General features: G+C 41.2%; 1 protein-coding gene across 2 annotated transcripts; it reads right to left on the bottom strand.

The window, feature by feature from the left end:
• Positions 1-12,474: 12,474 nt before the first annotated feature.
• Positions 12,475-14,691, bottom strand: LOC113018307 (uncharacterized). 2 transcript variants are annotated; one of them, XM_026161365.1, is made up of 2 exons: positions 12,683-14,691; positions 12,475-12,616 (listed from the first exon to the last, which is right to left on the bottom strand). In XM_026161365.1, exons 1-2 carry the CDS (start codon positions 14,299-14,301, stop codon positions 12,511-12,513), a joined length of 1,725 nt encoding a protein of 574 aa, XP_026017150.1. In that variant the 5' UTR covers positions 14,302-14,691; the 3' UTR covers positions 12,475-12,510. The 2 variants fall into 2 exon arrangements, with proteins under 2 accessions (XP_026017150.1, XP_026017148.1); XM_026161363.1 differs by having other exon boundaries at positions 12,475-12,624; positions 12,691-14,691.
• Positions 14,692-22,584: the final 7,893 nt, after the last annotated feature.

Here is a 22,584-nt window from a genome sequence, read left to right as displayed (position 1 = left end):
AACATAATTTTTTGTTTAGTTGAGTCTTTAAAAACATGCCAAAGATGAGAGCTCAAAACTTACTTGCCAAAAACATGTATACAGTGATATTTCGGTCTAGGTGCTATGTGTCCTTTAAAATGTTAAGGAAGCTGGACAAGGCTATAATGAACCATATCGAAAAGTCATGTTCTCAAGAAATAGTCTCTTATGTTTAGTCTCTTATGTTCATTCAATGTGAAGTTGACTTCGAGAAAATTAGATTGCTCATCAGTTGTTCATATATTAAAAACAAATTACTTTATATAATATATTTGGATTTTCACAATTTCTGTTTGTAGCCCCTTGGTGCGTTCACATATTCTGTCTACTGCTGTTGGAAGTGAGATGAACAAAATGATATCAGGTAAATTAGTGGATGAGTAGTATACGGCCTCCATGTTTTGTTTTGTTTTCGTATTACTTTCTGTTTGGCTCTTTTTAATTTCTAGATTATTGACTCTGCTGTAACATGAGCTAGACCTAACTAGAGCAATACATTGTGTTTCTTATTTTGTTGTAGCCAACTCTAAAGTCAGTTTTAAATTGTAGGCAATCACAGGCAATCTGTTTCAGTGAGCACTGTTTTTACATATTCTTTGTTTCAGCATTACTAATACCAAACCAACAATTTTTAACTTTACTATAATGCTTTTTGAAATTTTGGCCTTTAATGGCTTCATTGGACAGGGCAGAGAAGAAAGGCAGGGAAGCAGAGGGAAAGAGAGGGCAAGACATGAACTTTTTTAGATATGTTAGCAGTTTTGTGTGTGTTTGTTTATTTGTCTTTGTTAACATTCTTCCAGGATTCATTTATCCAGAACTGCTTTTTATTTAATCTTAGGTACTGTGGCAATTGGTGTGGGTCTTATTGGATATGCTTTCTGTACTTGGTACAACAGGAGAAACATAGGTAAGACACATTTGTTTAATAGCTGTTTTTGAAATTTTCAAAGCAATTTCAAATTAATTATTATGATCCCTAAATTGATAGGGTATCATTCAAAGTAAATGAACATGAACTGCATGTTTTTGGGATGTGGGAGGAAGCTGAAGTTCTCTAAGAGAATACACAGGAACACTGGGAGAACATGCTCCACACAGAAGGGAAGTAAAGATTGCTGCAGCTACTATTTTGCAGGCAGCTACATGCATTTATATTCTGGCTTAATGAATCCAAAGGTGAAATGATCTTGGTTTTCTTTCCAATAGCTGTTGTCAGTGGTGTAGTTGTCTGTGTGTAGTATAAAATTCCCCTCTTGCCCCTGTGGGGCAGTCTATTCTTCAAGTTTGGGTCCTCTACCAGAGGCCTGGGAGCTTGAAGCCTGTGATCTGCTAGAGCCACTTGCCTAACTTGGGGGTAAACTCTTAACTGTATGTATGCCCTGCCAGCTAGCACCTGCCAGCTAGCATGCTGTTATGTGCTGGACTGTGTCAGGGGCATCTTTACATAGCCTGCACCTGGGGTCATATATACAGTAGACCTGTTATACAGTAGATCTATCAAATAAAAGACCAGATATATTGTATGCCTCAGGTTTTCCTATTTTGTGGAGACATCACTTTCAGATATTGTTTAACTGCTCTAGAAATTTTTTTTTAGGTTTGCCACATCCTTTCTCGTCCACCTGTCCAGTTTCTGAAATTTTTCTAACAGCATACTGCACACTGTGTTGAGTTATGCAACGTTTTTGGGAAATAGCTCTATAAGAACCACCTTTTTGGTACAAAAATAAAATGTTATCCTGTCAAACTCTATACTTTTAATAGCTCCAATTAAACAAATGTAAAAAGAAAAAGATGTAATTCTGGATGACGGTAACAAAGAGCCAAAGATAATACTTAAAGTTGGTTTGTTGCTAAGTAGTCTGTTTTGTGTACATACAACACAGTGCTGGTTAAGTAGTTAAACACACAAACACACATCTGGTAAAACTCCTCTGAAAGATGAAAATGAGTTTAAAAACTATAGTCAGTGTCCATTAGTGATGTGCGATACCACTGATTTCCTTTCCGGTCCGATACCAAGTAATATTCAGGGTGGTATCGACGATACTGATCCGATACCGATACTTTGTACAAAAAAGGATTTTATTTATTGTATCTCAAATTATAGCGTCATAATGATTACAGGACATCAGATTTCTTGTTCTTATCACTTAATAATGCAGAGTTCATCATATAGAAATAAAAAAACTGAAGTTGTGCCTATTTGAACACGTTGCCTGCCTGCAGCACTAAAGGACTCAGTGAGAGACGTCACCTGTCCCTGTCCTCCTCTTCAGTTCGCCTCAACATACGCTCGTCATATTCTGTGATATGATTTACTCTGAGGTGTTTGACAAGGTTAGTGATGTTGCCACAACCATACATGCCAACCCTCCCGATTTTTCCGGGAGAATCCCACCTTTCTCCAGATTATCCACCCGGACAACAAAGTTGAAAAACCATATGCAGAATTCATAGCGCGGCCCAGCCAATTCCAGTTTCCAACAATGACGGCAGCGACTTAGTTTTAATATCACTCTTATTTCTCTTTCTGGGTCGCAAAAAAACTTTTAACATATTTTCAGGTGAGAATGTTGTTGTGTAAACTTCAAATATCTGAGCCGACCGACACATCGTCTTCAAACCCCCCTGTCTTTCGCTACTCGGGTTAAACATGATATATAAGTTATTGATAACGTAAAAATGCTATTGTTTGGCTTTTTCAGTGTTTTATTTATTCGTGAGTAAATCGGTTTGGCTGAGATTAAAGTTATTAGATTAAATTAAATTAAACTTTATTATTCCATCGGGAGGGTTCCTCTGGGGTTTTCACACAGCTGAATAAACATCAAACAGAAAACTAATTAAACAGAAGAGTTTACATCAGTGTCCTGTTATATTTTAGATAGCAAGGAGCAGACGGCAGAGTTTCACTCCACCGAGGGAGCTCGTGACGTACTACCCGGCTTTCTTTAGACCGCGAAGGCCGGGTCCTCAGGTGGAAGCAGCCTCTGAATTTGGACACCCCCGCTGTTTCCGGGCCGGCCAATAATAACGGTGACATTTAACGTATTTTATCCGATAAATAAACGCTGTAAAATATATTTATCCCCCCAAACAGCCCTTTTGAATGTCTCCCTAATTCTGAGGTCTCAAGGTTGGCAAGTATGGCCACAACACCTCACTTTTTTGCCACATGTATCCAAACCACGTCTCAGCTGTTTGTGGAGGTAAAACACATCTGCACAATTACGCTCAGCCATTGTTGTGAGGGCGCACGCCAAGGGTAGGGATGGGTATTGATAAGATTTTCACGATTCCGATTCCATTTTCGATTCTGTTTAACGATTCGATTCTTTATCGATTCTCTTATCGATTCTTTTTAAAAAAGGAGAACACTAAGGTCGATTAGCTTAGAACTTTGTTTTATATCTTCTCTTTGAACAAGATAGAAATTTAGGAGTAACATGGCCTTACAAACCCAGCAGTGAGATCTTAAGAGATCCAGCCTATGGCTCTTCAATGTGGTGTCACAGGGACCCCGGGGGAAAAAAACTGTAAATGTAAAATAATAAAATAAATATTCTTCTGTAGCAATAACAAAGTATAACATAAATTATTCTGTAGCAATTACACAAGAATATCCAGTAATGTCCCTGCCTACAATTAAACACATTCACTTACCGAAAATCGGGGGCATCTGCTGTGGCAAATGGGTGCAAGCCTTTGATCACAAACTTAGTCACTGCTCGGTAACATTAGTCTATCCTGGCTTGAAAGGAGACGCTACCGTTACCACTGCTGCTGGGTTGAGATTCACGAGTCCGGAGCGGAATTAAAAACACGACATTCATTTAAGGTCATCGCGTGTTTTGTGAGCAAATGCTTTTGCATATTCGTAGTGTTTCCTCCCTTAAACGAAATATCTACTTTGCAAGTATTGCAAGTTGCCCTGTTGTCATCCGTTCTTGTAAAGTATAACCAAACTTTCTGGCGTCTGAGCCGCCATGTTTCCTGCCAGGTAAATGACGCTCCGCAACGTGGTGACGTCATTCGGGGCGACTGGAATCTATAAGGGAATCGTTTGCAAAAATGGCAAACAATTCCAAGGAATTGAAACAGTGGGAACCGGTTCTCAACAAGAACCGGTTTTCGATACCCATCCCTAGCCAAGGGGCTGCGAGACATTTATACAGCCGTATTTCGCACATGACTATGAAAGGCGGAAGAGGAAGTAGTTCCTTTGAATGTAGACAATCCGAATGTTATAGTTTCTTTCCACTGTGTTCCTGTTAATGATAAACTACAAATTTACTCTAAATGACTAAAATATCGATATTTTAATGTGAGAATCGATTCTAGAACATAAATGATTGGTATCGGAGGAATCGATATTTCAGGATCGATCCGCATATCACTAGTGTCCATAGAAATGCTTCGAAAGACCTTTAAAAAGTCTGGAGAAGTATTGATCAAAACTACTTTGAAAAGTTGCACAAAAGTCTGGCTCATTTCAAGTAAACCAAAAAAAATGAGGGGTTGCTCAAGACTTTACCAGTACTGATGCATCACACATTCATTTCAGAATCAGAGGAATCAACAGAGAATTGTTTACCGTTTTCTGCGGATGCAGGACAAAATGAAGACACAAGAGTGTCTCCACGTGAGTTCAAGCACTTTTATATATGGAAAGATTTGCAGTATGATTAAACAGCCTGATCATATTTCTATTTATTCTCTTTGTTGGGGTAATAGTCTCTCACCCCCATTTAGAACGCATATTGATAATTGTGTTAGACAAGGACATGCCTGCTGCAGAGCAGTGGCTGAGTTCACCCACTAACACCTTTCCATCTGCTGTCTCTACACAGGTTGCGGTGGCCCAGCAGCAAGTGTTTCTGAGGTGCAGGCAGTCAGGACATGTTCACCAGGAATGCCCGACAATGGATGTGAGGACAGTTTTATTTTTCAATCCATAATTTGGGTGCCTCACCAGCCAAAAGCTTCTAATATTGGTCGCATGACTGATTTAGTTCTGCTCTATAGATTTATTATGCATTATAGAATATGATATCAAATATAATATCACTAAGACTGATGTCATAACCTGCATTTAAAAGGTCATGTCTCTAAAACATTATGACTTTAAATCTAATACCAATCTTGATGTATGTGATGAGGTAAAATATCTCCAGGTTCAAAACAGAGAGCAGGGGCCCGTTCTTCGTACCTCGCTAAGTAAGTTAGCTGGATTAGATTGTTGACGATTTCGCGTGATCCTGGATCGTTCGGTTCCCCGAAGCTCATCCGGGACTTGCTGTCAGAGCAACAGAGCCGTAAGCGTAAACCTGCTCGGGAGCAGGTTTACTTTATGTAAACAGGATTAGATCGCGGCCACTCAGGTATGTCCGCTTCATTTATACGAAAGCAACAGCGATATTTTACCACTGTTTCACCATAAATAAATGACATCAATGTAACTAAAGATAATGCAGCACTTGATCCTTTTATTGATGTCACACAGATACATACAGGTCATTTCCTAAAAAAGGGAAATGTACTATTAACATTCTATTACATGTATGTGATTATTACAGATGTAATTCATATTTCAGAGTAGTAATTGTAAATTACTTCGTGTAATCAAGATGAGAGACCACGGCTATAAAAGCGAAGGTGGATTTGGGAAGCCTGTCGCAGCCATGTCCTGTCCGTATACGCGACCGACCCATTGCGGAAGGTGCAAGATTGATAAGGAGAGTCCTCAGAATTCAGCGTATATTGCGGGATAGACAGGATCCTTTAGCTCAGCGCGACAGTGTGCTCATTGAGAGATATCGATATTCCCGTGAGGGTATTATTTACTTAACCAACTTGTTGACGAGGGGGTGCAGGACCACCACCTGTCTTTTCTTCCTCTGCCCTTTTCTTGGTTGCTGTTACGAACGAACTAACAGAGTATTACAGGCCAGTATTACCTTGCCAGGAGACGAAAAGCAATATAAGAGATAAATATTACCATTCTGTAGAATACTCCTGTATTCCACTTTTACTTGTTCCCATGTTCTTGTGGGTCCTGTTGTGGCTCTAATGTGAAAGGGGATATAATATAACATATTATAATATAATATAATGCCATATGATATTGGACAATATAGTGTCATATGATAGATCTACCCTACCGCCTACTGGTGTTGGCCAGAGGGGCCGATGGCGCGATATGGCAGCCTGGCTACAACCGTAGCTGCCTCCACCAGTGTGTGGATGTGGGAGTGAATGAATAGTGGTATCGTACAGCGCTTTGGGTGCCTTGGAAAGCGCTATATAAACCCAATCCATTATTATTATTATTATTATTAAATTACCTACGAGTTTGATTTGTCAGCAACTTTCTGCCAGCCCTCTCTCCTTGCTTTTGCAGCCTTTGCAGTGTTCCCTTGCGTTTTAATTAAACTCTGAAACTCCTGAAATCCCTCACTCATGAGTTCTTGCTCTGCTGCCGGATAATACCGAGCACGCCCCTTCGGCATTTTCGCCGACCAATCAGCGGGTTGCCGATCAATGTTTCTACTATCGATGCGTAGCCCCTTTTACGACACCCAGTGATGTCACATTACTGCGTCCAGCTGTACTAATCGTCAACAGCAGGTGTGTTCGGGGAACCGGATTAGCGAGCTCACGGTTAGCGCGATAGTTTGGTCTTGGATGTGTCATTTGGTCTTGGATGTAGTAAGCGACGTACGAAGCACAGGCCCCTGATTGATTAAGGATATCAATGTGGCAGTTACATACAGAATACTTGTGGTCAGAATATTGAAGATTGGCCTCAAGAATCAAAGCTTTACATAATGCCATGAAAATGCTCATTATTTTATTTTTATTTCTTTCAGGTATTATAAATCCAATGTGTGCATTCTTTTTCTGACACATTGCTTCCAAAAGTGAAATCCTCTTAGGCTAATTAATGTATATTGCTGTCTTTTGTCTGAACTCTCAAAAATGAAACATCATATCGGGTGCTGGTTTAGCTCAGTTTGTTGAGCAGGCGACCACGTGCCTGGCTTTGAGTCTGACCCGCGGCCCTTTGCCACATGTCTTCCTCCTTGTCTCTCTTGCCCCGCTTTCCTGTTCTTTCTTCACTGTCTATCAAATAAAAGTTAAATAAAGGCCAACAAAAATGAACATCATATACTGAATTATATCTTCAAATTGTAATTTTGTTTAAAATAACACCAATTTTTTGCTACACTTATTTACTACAGTGTTTTAACATGTTTCTGTTTTGGATCAATGATAGCTTTGGAGGAGAAAAATGCAGTGATTCATACCCTGAAGAAACAAAAGGTGGAGCTTGAGGAACACAGAGATCAACTTACACAGCATCTTAAAAGGAATGAAGAAGAGAAAAAGGAGAACAAAATGAATCTTCAACAAGTAGAGAATACACCTGGGTTGCTGAAAGAAAAAGAAGATCTGCTAAAAGTCACATGGAAACTAGATGAGCAGCAGAGAGAATATGAAAAATCAAGGAACCATGTAGACCGGCTGCTACAGAATATAGATACTCTACTTTCAATAGTGGCTAAATAGTTGATAATGTACTAAAGATCACCGTATCTTTGTGTTTGAAAGATGTTTTTGAAATTGAAACTTCAATTTTTACAGTTACTGAAGCTCCACTGAGTTTTCTTTGTAACAAAATTTAATTATAATAATATATATAATATAAGGCAGGTCTTCCGACCGTCTACATTTTTTGTGCATGAAGAAATTATTAATTTATTTTGAGGTTGTGCCTGGCAGTATTTTATTTCTGGGTATTGTAAACAACTCAAGGCCTCATCACTGGACTTTGATAACTCAAAGTCCAGTGATGCATACACTGCACAGGGATTTATTGCCTGTTTTCAATTGTTTAATTGCATTGCACAAACTAGAAATGCTTGTCACATGGTTGGGTGTATTACTGAGATTTATTTGTTAAGTTGCATTGATAGTCCTTCTTTGTTTCATAGTATATCTAAAACCTTTTAATCAGACATTACAATTGCTCAGCAAAGAGCGTAAATAACAAAATAAAACTGTGATTTCTATTAATTTATTTTTGGCTTTCATGATCAGTATGCATTATTTCTTGAGAACTAGACCAGATATAGCAGCTTTTCTGTTATAGTAGTATATATTCAGTTTGGGCTTTAGTACAACCTCAGGTTGGTTACATAGAGTTCTATGTTAGGGCTGCCATCTCCAATCCACTGAGCCAGAGTCACACAGCTAGCACACATCCATTTTTGTGTTCCTACTTCTGTTAAATAATTTTAAATCCCTATGATTTTTACTGCTTGGAGTGATCCACAGTACAAAGAACAATCAAATCAGAATCTTTTTTTATTTTGCCACTGTGAGTACAAGAAAACAATGATTAGAATACAAAGTGCTTAAGTTTGCTGAGTTGAAAGGGTGCAGCTGTAGATCAGAGGAATAGGAAAGGATTTGTGAACGTCTGTGTGTTTTAGGTTGGTTTAGCTATAGGCCTGAGTGTGTGTATAATTGTGTAGAGGGAGAGGAATTCATTAACGCTGGGGGTCTGCCTGTCATAAAAAGAAATAGGAAGCCACAGTTGGGGGATGCTAGGACTGTATGGAACAGATAGGAATGCGAGAAGAAGTCTGTTACCCTTGTCCCTGAATGTAATAAAGGCTCATAACTGTCACAACAGAAGCAGGTTTGCAGGAGACCCTCCCTCATGCTTAGCTGTAAAAGTAAGACAACAAGAGGCCAACGCCCAGTGGAAACTGCCAAATGGAAGTAGAGTGGGGGTCTCAGTGCTTGTAATCTGTTAACTATGTTTTGTAGAGGAGTTTGGTGTAGCTTGGGTGTGTGGAGATGGCTTTTTTGACTGGCAGGAATTCACATACATGGAGACACATACACACATTCACTCACATGCACACACACACACACACGGGTACACACACATTCAGCCACTCACATGCTCGCATATACATACACAAACACAGCATTTTGGGTTTACAACACACCATGTGGGTTTTACGTTGGGGGGTTGCTTCTATAAAATTGGTTGTAACAGACAAAGAAGTTGAGATTTGCAGAGGAATTGCCGGGCCATGTAAATCTCCCTTCTAGAAGGTGCATGAGTGATTGAAGATGAATAAAGGTTTTGTGAAATAACTTCTGAGTCCCGGTGTCATCTCTGGAGGCCTGAGTAATAAAAAGAACTGGGGTGAAACTGCTAAACACAACACCACCTTTATAGCAGTGCTGTTGTCAACATCAGTGTCTGAAACCCTGGTAACAACAAACTCTTGAACCCTATTGATGGGCTGTCCAGGGGCAGCCCTAAGATTTTGGTGGGCCTTAAAAAGACTTCTTATGTAACCCCAACTTCCAGCACAACCACCAAATTACATGCACAGCTCATAACTAGATTCAGTTCAGAGAAAAACTCAACAATCATATGACCCCTATGAGCAAGCACTTTGGCAACAGTGGGAAGGAAGAAATCCCTTTTAACAGGAAGAAATCTCAAGGAGAACCAGGCTCAGGGAGGGGCAACCATCCTCTACAACTGGTTGGGGAGAGAAAAGGAAGACAGCATAAAAGACGTGAAATGAAGACTTCAGAAGAAGATGTAGAAGCCTGTGGGGCCTAAGTAAAGTCCTCATTTATGGTTGCCTTTAGGGAGTAGATGACTCTTTAGGGAGTAAATGACAAAAATTTTAGACTCTGTTTTGCGTAACTATTTTTAAATCCCAGTAGCACTGCAACCACGTAAGCTAGCACAATATTTTTTTTGCATATGAAACCGGAGGAGTTGTACTTACATCTTATGCCATCAGCTTGTCCTAGGTCACGGTTTCCTTCCACATATAGCTTTGCAAAAACTGCATAAAAAGCGCTTTCAGCAACAAAAACATAATATTCCAGAAACACGCTTTGCCGATCCGATCAGCTGTTCGTAACACTTCCTATGTTGGAATAGACGTCAGCGCGAACTTTTGTATGTCCGCCATTACCTGCCCGAAACCGGAAGTGACGTCATTTTCGCGGAAATGTAGTTTTTTTACCATATAGCCTCATGAGCCTATACTTGTGTTTTTAAAAATTATCTTTGACTTTATGACTTTCTGTGTCGTTTCTGGGATGCTTAGGACTCATATTGCACTGCTGGAAATAGTTTATTTTGATGCATATGCTGCTTTTTTGCAAATTTGCACTATAATATTTATTTTCGTTTTTCCTGCAGTGTATAAAAATTGGTGTATTTCAAAAATAAAACTAGGAAGACACTCAAAATAAATTTCCTGTGGTAGGAAACTATTTTGTGCAACTTTTTTGTATTTACAGTTTTGAGGGATAAGCCTCTTAAATTTCTCTAACTAGAAATATATGTTAAAAAAGCAAAAACGATTTTCAATTTTTTTGTAGTTTATTGCACTTTTTTGCAATTTATGCAATTACTATGCACTTAATGCATACATATTATTAAAATCTGGGCTATAGTGGTTGTATTGATGTATAGTGTTAAGATTCAATATTGAGGAAGGGTACAAGAGGTGATCGAAGAATAACCACACCGATCCGGCCGGGTGAAGTCAAACGATGATTTTAATGAATACACGCGTGGGAAGACAACTCTGTACGCAGACAGGAAGTAGTCTTCGACTTAATCAAAGCATGAACAGATATTTTATAGCATCAGGGTTTGTTTACTGACGCCCCTTCATGCGTCACAGATACATTTTATACATAGATCAGATCAACATCATCATGACTTTTCACCTAGAAAATCATCTTCTATTTTCATGACTAGCCCTTCCTGTCTACCTTTCAGTTCTTGTCTTGTTCCTCTTTCTTGCCGAGACACCAAGAAACGGTTCCTCTTTTACCAAGACAATTTTGCAGTTACAGCCAAACATAACTAACCTCTCCTCTAAATAAATCTAATTTAAAGTGTGTGTGTGTGTGTGTGTGTTGACCTCACATGCTCTTTGTGTCACCTCTTCACCTACTGTCTGTGTCTCGTCCTCAAATGCTCTTTCTCAATTCACCTGTTGCACTTCTGACCTTTTACCAGACCAGAAGCTCACTGAGACTATGTGTATGTCTTCTACTAAATAAATGTTTTAATCAAGAACCTCTACTAAAACCTTAATATAAAATGATCTGATATATAAGTGTTTTGTAAGCATGTATTGCGATTCCTTCTATGGCTCCAAGTCACTTGCACAATAGATTGTCCGAACATCGCGCCGAACAAAGCTTCCGACCCCCAATTAATTGACCGAGCTCCAACTCTTTAATAAGCACAGATATGCATTGTGTATAAAATAGTCATAACTGCTTAAGGCCTTCTTAAAGCTATCTGTTACATTGTTAAAGCCTCGTCTTAGCCTGCGGCTCAAAATAACTTCCTGCTTCTTTCTACATACAACTTCCTGTCAGCCTGCAACTCAGTCTTTCTGAAAGAGACACTGTTTAAACCTTGGAATGCAATATCCATGCTGCAGATTATATTATTAATGCAATGACAATTATTTAACAATAGCAGTAAAATAATTTCCCTCCTCGACACTCCCCCTTTTGACCTCTGGAACACCAGAGGTCACAATACATTGTGTCCTCACGCAGACCCTTCTCTGGTGGTCTCGAACCTCGAGATCTCCAGGATCCTCGCCCCTCCTGTGGTCGCCGAGATCGATCTTCTGCAAAGGAAACAAAACACCTTTCCTGCATCTCCCTAACTTATCCTATCTGGGACTCTTTAATCAAAAGCCTGATCCTAATTATCTTCTTAACTTATTGACTTGTATTTATGTATACTCTTCAACGTTACTCATCACTTTAAAATTCTTTTAAGCGCTGGTTTCACGTCCAGTTGCTCGCTCTACTTTCCCTTATCTGATCATCAACATCCTGTGCACAAGTTGTCGCTGCTGCAAGTTAATCTACTCCAAAAGAAAACAACCACTTTAATCAATTAAGTTTAAGCATATAAGCAATTACTCCTGTATACATTTCATCATAGCTAAATGCTGCCTTGAAACAACTCCTATGTGTTAACACTAACTTCATTTTAAAACCTCACATTTCCTATGTTATCACCTGTTTTGGTATAACCTTTTTATTTCATTTTGCTCCCTTAATGTAACAATACCTTCTAATTCTAATGTATCAGACTTAACCAAAATATATGCTTTCCTTCCTCTTTGGTCCTTCTTTAAGTTCAGTTAAAAGCTAAATGAATTTAGGGCCTTTTGCCTGGAATCAATACTGTCATGTGTGTTTCTTAACTCTGTGTCTGTAAGCGTGCGCAATCCTTCATGAACTCATATTATCCTCACAGTAGATTGGCTAATCATAGCGCTAGCCAAAGGCTCGTGACCCTCCAGAGACAAATTTGAGCCACAACTCCTTTAAAAGCACAAAATGCAATATGTATAAAATAGTTATAACTGCACCTGAAATACAAAGTTAACATCATCATAAACATCTTATGGTCATCAAAGCAATGGGCAGGGCTGCGACCCAATTTAGCCCTGTCTGCGCACAAATTTTAGCCAACTTGTTTTTCAAATTTAGGTTCATCCTCTCTACCTTTCCTTGAGATTGAGGATGAAAGACCGTCCCGAACTTATGTTGCACTCCCAACATCCTCTCTACCTCTTGCAAATCTTTATTCTTGAAGTGAGTACCATTGTCTGATCTAATTCTCTTGGGAAACCCATGCCTTGGAATGTAATGATTGATTAAGCACTTAATCACGCTTTTCGCGTCTTCACATTTGGTCGCCCATGCTTCGGGCCATCCAGTCAGAACATCCACACACACCAACAAATACCTCACCCCACCTGGGCCTGTATCAATCATGTCGGTATAATCAATCACGACCTCTTCTCCTGGCCTTTCTGGCATGAGAAACTTACCAGCTTCAGGTTTTACTGCTGGCTTTGGGTTGTGTGCCCCACAAATTAGGCACGTTCTGGCCTTTTCCAGTATCATCCTTCTCAAATCAGGATGCCACCATCGGCACAAATTTCTCTCCATCTGTTTCACTCCCACGTGACCAAGCCCGTGAGCCTCATTCACCTTTTGTTCCGCCATTTTGGCCGTTAAAGCGGGACGCCCATCTGGCCCCCTCCACAAACCGCCATCTTGCCAGGCTCCTTTGTTTTCCCACACCCCCTTTTCCTCTGGGGATGTCTCCTCCTGAGCCTGTCTAACTTCTTCCATGCTGTTAGTGCTAACCTCCTCTTCTGGGGTTACCTGCACCAGTTGTCTCTGTCCTTTGTAGCCCGCTGCTTCCTTTGCGGCTTCGTCAGCTTTCTGATTTCCTCTTGCCACCATACTGTCTGCTTGTGAGTGGCCTTTGCATTTTATAATACTTACCTCGTCTGGGTCCTCCAGGGCCTTTTTGTGACAGATGGGTGCATTAGTGGCCGTTCTGAACCCGGCTCCCTTCCACTGAGCCAGTTCCACATGAGCTGCTCCAAACGCATATGCTGAGTCAGTGTAGATGTTCACTCTCATGTTTTTAGCCAACCTCAGGGCTCGAGTTAGGGCTATCACTTCAGCTCTCTGGGCCGACTGTTGTCCCTCGATTTTTCCTTCAACCTGGGCTTTCTTAATACAGTCATGTGGTTCTCCTGACCCCATTAGGTCTGCCATATTTATTCCTTCATGTGTGAATATCAGATTTGGCGCCTCTAAAATTTTGCTGAACCTTTGTTGCGTCAGTGGAGTCATTGTGAATGCCTGTGAGTTCACATAGGCCACTACACTGTGTGTAGTAAGCACTTTCAGTGGGTGTTCCCTCACTATATGTGCTGTTTTCTGAATTATCTTTGCTACTCCTGCTGCGTGTTGTGTGCATGTGGGATGCCTTGCTTCTGTTGAATTTAATCTTATGCTGACATACATAAGTACATCCCTACCTCCCCCTTTTTTCTGAAACAACACACCATTCACAACTCCCTTTGTTTCTGAAACATCAAGATAAAATGCCTCATCATAGTTAGGTGTGGCCAGATCTGTGGCTCTTGACAAATCCTGTTTTAGTGAAATGAACGCTGTCTCTGTGTCCGGCGTCCAAGGCAATTCAGCCTTCAGATTTCGAACACCAACTTTCTTGATCAGGTCCCTTAAAGGGGCCGTTTTACCCGCATAGTTCGGAATGAACTGCCTGCTGTAACCTGTCAAGCCAAGAAAGGAAAGCAACTCCTTCACAGTTCTTGGTTTTGGATGTGTCAGAATTTGGTCTCTGTGTGTGTTCATTAACCCCACTGATCTGTGTGCGATCACCCGGCCCAGGAATGTTACCTCTGGCCGGACCAACTGCAGTTTTTCTTTGCTCACTTTGAAGCCACACTCCGCCAATCTGTTCAACACCACGAGCGATGCTGCCGTACAGGCCGCTGCTGACGGGGCTGCAATAAGAAGATCATCAACATACTCTATTAATGTACAGCCCCCTGGCAGTTGACATGGGGACAATGTCTCTTTCAACACCTGATTAAAAATTCCTGGTGAGAGTGCAAAGCCTTGTGGTAGGCGTGTGTACCTAAATTTGCGGCCTCTGTATGTGAATGAGAAAATGTCTCTGAGTGACTCGTGCAGTGGGAGACAAAAGAATGCATTCGCTAGGTCAATACATGTGAACCACTTTTGGTCTTTAGTTTTGTGCTTCTATTATGGTCTGTTAAATGGTATGTCAGACTTCAGCCGGAACAGGACAGGCGAACAGTTAGCTAGACCTACATCTGTGGGCCCTGCGGACCACAAAGTACCAGGCAATTTTGAGAGCTCAGCTACTGCATCAGGATGATCCATTCTTTCCCTGCCATGTATTCTGGAGATTTCTTTATGTTCTAAGATCACTGCATCGTTGGACAAACAAGTTATGCGATATATTTTACATTTTGGTGCATACCAGACGTTTGGAATTTGGGTGCCTTGCCAGCATGCGTTGTCCAGCGCCCGCTTGACCATTGGTCCCAGATCTCTTGGCCCATGACCCTCGTGGACCGCCAATGTAATGTGAGGGGCTGAATCCTCTCCCACATTGTACCAAGGCAGTTGTTCATTAGTAAATTTCACAGCCGCGGCCACACCTTCTGGTCCAACATAAATGTTATGTGTTTGCACATTCCACGTCTGTCCCTCAAGATCAGACTGGAACTGTTCCCGATAGATATCATTATCTTCCCTATCATAAAAGAGTGTAACGTGGAAAGGATCTCGCGGGGGGGAATAGACGGCCAGGCTCATTATCCAGGGTTTCCATAGCTGATAATGTCTCAAAATGCCTTCTTCCACTAGCCTCCCCCAGTAGATTTCGACAGTGGGTTGTTCAGAGTTCTGGACTAGATATTGAGTCTTTGAAGGTGATCCCAGTTTCACAAGCAGGTCCCTGCCCATGAGATTTTCCAGGCACCTGTCAGGACACCACATATTGGTGCTTCAAAGTCTGTTTTCCCAGCTTTGTCAATGCTGGATCATCATCATTGACAGCATAGGTTCTGCCGTCCCCACGCTGTTCAGTTTCTCCGGGCTCCATCAGTATTGCTCCCCCTCCCAGCCCCAGTCGGCTACTGGGTACTGGGGGGCTGGTGCTGCATTCGGGTTTGGAGCTTGATGTGCTCCCCTGTAAGCAACTCTTTGTCTTGGGCCTCCTCGTGCCTGGGGTTGATAGCCTCGCCTCTGATAATTTCGCTGCGATTCAGGGCATTCTCGGGACCAGTGTCCTTCTGCTCCACAGCTGTAACAGCCAGTCCAAGACACACTGCCAGGATTCCCCGGATTCCGAGCCCTTTGTCCTCCCCTCACGGATCCACCACGCCCTCTCTGCGGTCCACCGGTCCCCCAATTCCCTACGGGTTGACGCTGCCTTGGTGCATTGGCGGGCCAACGATCATCAGGGTAGAGACCCGGATCCTGATCTGACCAGTCAGGCACAGGATCGGGCTGAGACCTTACCACCATTATTTTCCTTGCGCTCTCTTTATCCTCTTTCTTTCTATCACCTGCCTTGTTTCTCGCCTCCGTCAGCTGTATCTTTACCAGCTGCGCCTGTGCCTCCTCCAACTCTTTCTTTTGTTTGTTTGCCAAATCCTGTTCCTGCTGAAGTCTGTGGGTCACATGTCTCTCCCACTGCACCGAGTCTGCAACGGCAAAATCTGGGTTCTTTTCCAAGTCAACTGCAACCTGGTTGGGCAGCCCTGCCAGCACTGCCGAACGAAACCACGCTCTACTTTCACCCTCCTTCCCCGGATGTATTCCTGTTCCTAACAACCATTGTTCCTTTGCTTTAGCTAAACACTCTCTGGGTGTGTTTTTAGGATCCCAAATAATTTTTGGAATGGCTCCAAAGTTAGGAGTTGGGTCCTTCTCCCGAACTGCATCTGCTAAGTCACTCTGCACCTCATGATATTTCAGGTCATTTGCATATCTGGTTGTTTGAGCTATCTGCTCTACATCTGCTAACCCACCACCCAGCATACAACGTCCGGCCAAAGTGCGAAAGTCGCCCAGCGCTAATTCTTCTCCTTCCCAATGTTCTCCCTTGGTTATTGGTGGAAGTTGTTTAACCAATGCTTCCAAATCTCTCACCTTATAGGCGCGATAAACTGGTTCGTTCTTTGGACCTGCTATCAGAGGCAGACTTAAACCAGGGTCAGGAGCTCCTTGTTCAAAACTCACTCTTCTACTCTTCCTCAACTTTCCTTTCCCCTTTGAGCTCTTAAATATGGGCTGTCTCTGTGCTTGGTCTCTCTTCACACTTCTTTTCCTCAAAATTAGGCTTGTACTTGGTTGGGGCTCAGGTCCTCCATCTTCGTCCTCCTCATCGTCTTCTTCTTCTGATGACGTCGCACGGTCTTCATTCTCCTCTTCTGGCCCTCCCTGCATTACTCTCTGTTTTATAACCTCCAATGCCGTTAATGCCTCTATGGACGCACGTAGGGCCTCATGCATTTGTCCATACACTTCTCCTTCAGTTTTTAACACCAAGCTCAGAGGTATTTTATCACCCAGCCCTTTCTGTTGGGATGTAATAAGTTTGCTTACCTCAACCTCCATCGCTTGGCACTCTTTCTCTGCTGATTTTAGTGCTCCAGGTGAAGCCAAACGAATAGCTTTCTTAAGCTGTTCAAGCTGATCCTTCAGAGGTTTGCATCCCCTTTTCCCACTAGGTGTTGCACCCGAGCTGTCAGCCATTCTCTGAAACACAGACTTACCTCTTCCAATGGCGTTGGTCGACTCCACCTTCTTGGTCTAGGTCACCCAGACACGCTTAACTTTCGGTTTCAATCTTCGTCTCGCTGTTCTCGCAACCACTGGCTCCTCTTCCCCTGCTCGGTGATACACAAAGTTTAACCCAGCACTTTAGACGCTGTCCTCGCGTTCTCAAGCGTTGACACTCAATCAAAATTATTCGCCCTCAAAGTGTTAATATATGACACCAGCAACCCTTATGCGCAACGCGCTCACCTCCGTATACTTACCTCTCCAATAGTTCCTCGGATTAGTGTTTTTTCATTTATTTTAAACCCATTAACGGCGCTGCGCGTCCCTTATATACTTTACAGCAACACACCCTCAAGGGTCCCTCAACTTGTCCCGTACTAATAAGTCTAAAACCAAGAAATCACCTTTATGACATTATGTCAAAGCTTTCTCCATGTTGCACAGCCTGCCACAGGTTTAACAAAAAAATCGCTGCCCGAGAAGGCTCCCACATATCAAACGCACACGCACACATACAATTTCAACCACGCACTCTCAAGCACATTTGTCTCCTTTAAATCTACTAATCGCTTGGAGACATCTCCACAGATAATTACATTATTTCCCAAGCAAGCATATCAGAATCAAAACCGTCTAGTACCGACTCTACCATAACCTGAGCAAAGTGGGCGGCCTCTGTGGGCTCCCAATTTGGATCATTTTCATGCTCAGTCATCTCCTTTAAGCCTTGAAATAGAAATAGACAACGTTGTATATAGGCATTTAGCTCATGCAGCTCAATCTCGGACCACACTGTCATCTCATAAGGTGAAACACCTTCCTCAGTCACTATGTGACATTTACAGGTCACCTCTAGTCGACCCTCTTCCTCTGCAATTTGTATGTTACAGGTTGCAAAATAAATCACAGGCATGTTTGCTTATTCTATTTAAACAACGATTTTACAGTATTAAATGGGACTGTTTAGTGCATGGGACACAACACAATCATTTACTGTTAAAGCGACAAATGTCAAACAGGTTCTAACAGGTCCACTTTATTGCGTGCTCATTGAGTTACTCCTATCAAAGCTATTTAACAAGTTCAATTTACACATACTCATTAATCTGTCACGCTTACTAGTGGCTCATGGTTGCTTAAAGCCTATGTCTGACTTGACCACAGAGTTAGAGCATCATTCAATCCTCTCAGGATGACCACTCCACTTACTCTGCATCCAGTCAGCTCATGTATTAACAACCCTTGCAGACTGTAACCCTTTTATTTTTTGTTTATGCCTTCAAATCCACCTTAAATCTTCTTTACCTAAACGTTGGTTTTAAACACAAACAATTCTTATATTCTATTTTGAAACGCTGTCACCATTCATATATTTACAATGTTATTATTTACTAAGCCAGCATTTTAATTGCAGACATTTATCCACATTTGCAAACAATAGTTATAGAGCTGAATGACACACAAAACCGAAAGCATAGTCCTCTCATGCGCTCTGCATCAGCTGCCTCATTTGCATGCACACACACTCTTCATCTAAGAATAGCAGCAGGCAGTCAGTGCATTGCTGACTCGACCCACAGAGATCTTTTTTATTACAGAGACGTCTTATATTTACAACTGCACAGATTTTAAACCTTTTAACACCTATCGAATTTCGACAAATTTAACATAACCGTTTTTGCGATCAATTAACCAGTATCAAGACTTTAACTGTTTCTGGCCTCATTTCTAAAATCCCTAACTCAATTTAAAAGCGTCAACCAACCCAAACTTTTTTGAAGTTTTAGGTTAAAGTTACACGCCCGAAGTCCACTTCTGCTGGCCAAAAAAGCGCAGATACCGTTGCAAACGGTAAGGAGACTCTAACTCCTAGTTATTCTGGAGTGCCCCAAGCTCCACAGTGACCAACTGACTATCCCTCTTCGAGGACAATGCATAAGCGTCCTTTGCATTGGCAAGCGTTACCTCTGAGCACTGCGCTTCCTAGCAGACTCGAACTGCCGTTCTAGAATAATTTATAATACTTTGAAACAACAATCAACACCCGAAACAAGTGTATAACTGAAGTAGGTGCAACCTAGTGGTCAAATGGAGACTCCAACTCACAAAATGACCGCTCAGGTCCACTCTTATGACCAAATTTGGACTCTAACCAACACAATAACCAATTCCCTACCAAACTACTTGAGACTCTAACTCAATTTCTTTGGGACTTCAACCCAGTATTTAAACTTTTCTTATCAGACTCTTAACTACTTTCATTTCTTCTTAGCAGAACTCTAACTGCTTCAACTCATGAGATTTTCATCAAAATCAAAACAGACATCCACCAGTAACTTCAGTGAGTAGACTTAAATTTTATCATATCCAATTTGGCACACTTTGGAAATAATTCAACAGGTAGTGCCTTACCTTTTGGATAAGCCGGCTTATGCCCACTCACTTAGACCACTGGAATTCATGTCTGCCCGTCAGACCACCCAAGACCCCGGATTTCTCCGTCCAAACCTCCAACTCTCCCTCCTCAATAACCGGACGAAGCCCCCAAATGTTAAGATTCAATATTGAGGAAGGGTACAAGAGGTGATCGAAGAATAACCACACCGATCCGGCCGGGTGAAGTCAAACGATGATTTTAATGAATACACGCGTGGGAAGACAACTCTGTACGCAGACAGGAAGTAGTCTTCGACTTAATCAAAGCATGAACAGATATTTTATAGCATCAGGGTTTGTTTACTGACGCCCCTTCATGCGTCACAGATACATTTTATACATAGATCAGATCAACATCATCATGACTTTTCACCTAGAAAATCATCTTCTATTTTCATGACTAGCCCTTCCTGTCTACCTTTCAGTTCTTGTCTTGTTCCTCTTTCTTGCCGAGACACCAAGAAACGGTTCCTCTTTTACCAAGACAATTTTGCAGTTACAGCCAAACATAACTAACCTCTCCTCTAAATAAATCTAATTTAAAGTGTGTGTGTGTGTGTGTGTGTTGACCTCACATGCTCTTTGTGTCACCTCTTCACCTACTGTCTGTGTCTCGTCCTCAAATGCTCTTTCTCAATTCACCTGTTGCACTTCTGACCTTTTACCAGACCAGAAGCTCACTGAGACTATGTGTATGTCTTCTACTAAATAAATGTTTTAATCAAGAACCTCTACTAAAACCTTAATATAAAATGATCTGATATATAAGTGTTTTGTAAGCATGTATTGCGATTCCTTCTATGGCTCCAAGTCACTTGCACAATAGATTGTCCGAACATCGCGCCGAACAAAGCTTCCGACCCCCAATTAATTGACCGAGCTCCAACTCTTTAATAAGCACAGATATGCATTGTGTATAAAATAGTCATAACTGCTTAAGGCCTTCTTAAAGCTATCTGTTACATTGTTAAAGCCTCGTCTTAGCCTGCGGCTCAAAATAACTTCCTGCTTCTTTCTACATACAACTTCCTGTCAGCCTGCAACTCAGTCTTTCTGAAAGAGACACTGTTTAAACCTTGGAATGCAATATCCATGCTGCAGATTATATTATTAATGCAATGACAATTATTTAACAATAGCAGTAAAATAATTTCCCTCCTCGACAATAGCTACTTGAAATGCTCCCAAAAATGGCACCACACCATGTAAAAATATAATATAAGTTCTGGCAGACTTGGTTCTATGGTAGGTCTTAAAGGGTTAACTATACCCAACAACCAAAGTTCAGTTGTCAGTATATAACCCAACTTGAGGTTAAAAGAGTAAAATATAGAAAGACAAGGACATAATGGAAAACTTGATGAGTACTGTTTAATGTGTATGTAAATCTTCAAGACTTCAAATATTTTTTTAAGAAAATAAAGCAAACCACAAATGATCCTAATCATGTTTGAATATTTTGGGTTAAATATTTTGGGTTAAGTCCACATAGTTCATATCCTTCTCCATGTGTGTCCTTTTCCATTTATGCAAAAATTGCATAAATTAAAAATGGAGAAAAAAGAGAGAAATAAAAGAAATCTTTAACAGCTACCAAACTGCAAATAAAGCAGTGTCAAAACACAATTGATTTGAACTAGAAGCAGCTTAATAAAACGAGAAAAAAATCTGCAGTGCGATAAACCTTAAATCTGATTGAGTGCACATTCATGCAAATGTAAACTTATCATAAAAATTAAATACATTTCTTTTGTTTTTACAATTATCCTTGGTAATAAATTACTTTACTTTATTGATTTATATATTGATTTATATTGCTTCACAATAATATAAAATAGATAAACATAAAACAGCATAATCAAACAGCACCAATCTAATTAAAAGCTAGTCTAAATAAATGAGTCTTAAGATGATGTTTAAAAGAATAAATACAATCCAGGCAACGTAGAGATGGAGGGAGTGAATTCCACAATCTGGGGGTTTTATGCTGTGTAGGCCAGTTTATTTCTTGCATTTTTGTGCCACGTTATTGTGCCACATTTGTAAGGAAAATGCATTTGTGGGTTGAGCAGAAGAGTTGAGTATGTGGACTGTGTTGACAACATACTTGCAAAATCTTCTCCGCCAATACCAAATAGCTTATTCTGCTACTGGTTCTCATTTGTTGTTGTTTATAGAACCATATCACCCCATTAGAGCACGTCGCCCTCAGCCTGCAGGCTTACTTGTTTTTCCTAGAGTATTTAAAAGTAGAATACCCCTACCGGTCGCCGGAGGTTTATTCCTGTTAAAAGGGAGTTTTTCCTTCCCACTGTCACCAAAGTGCTTGCTCATAGGGAATCATATGATTGTTGGGTTTTTCTCTGTATCTATTATTGTAGGTTCTATAATAATAATAATGGATTGGATTTATATAGCACTTTTCAAGGCACCCAAAGCGCTTTACAATATCACTATTCATTCACTCTCACATTCACACACTGGTGGAGGCAAGCTACAGTTGTAGCCACAGCTGCCCTGGGGCAGACTGACAGAAGCGAGGCTGCCATATCGCACCATCGGCCCCTCTGGCCAACACCAGTAGGCGGTAGGGTAAAGTGTCTTGCCCAAGGACACAACGACCAGGACAGAGAGCCCAGGGATCGAACCGGCGACCTTCCGGTTACAGATGCGCTTCCCAACCCCCTGAGCCACGGTCGCCCACACGGTCTACTGTACAATATGAAGCACCTTGAGGCGACTGTTGTTGTGATTTGGCGCTATATAAATAAAATTGAATTGAATTGAGAGTCTTTGGTTTTCAGCCCCCTCTTCAGAGGAACCAGCTTCCAGTTTGGATTCGGGAGACAGACACTATCTCTACTTATACAGCAATAA

This window comes from Astatotilapia calliptera, unplaced genomic scaffold (assembly GCF_900246225.1).
Source record: "Astatotilapia calliptera unplaced genomic scaffold, fAstCal1.2 U_scaffold_58, whole genome shotgun sequence".
NCBI lineage: Eukaryota > Metazoa > Chordata > Actinopteri > Cichliformes > Cichlidae > Astatotilapia > Astatotilapia calliptera.
Note: the sequence above shows the minus strand (reverse complement) of the source record. Positions and strands in the feature narration are given on the sequence as shown.

Coding starts and splice junctions, on each gene's coding strand:
- LOC113018307 (XM_026161365.1), bottom strand. CDS start 14,301: ATGAACACACACAGAGACCAAATTCTGACACATCCAAAACCAAGAACT. Junction 12,617..12,682: donor GATTTGCAAGAGGTAGAGAG/GATGTTGGGAGT, acceptor AAAGGTAGAGAG/GATGAACCTAAATTTGAAAA.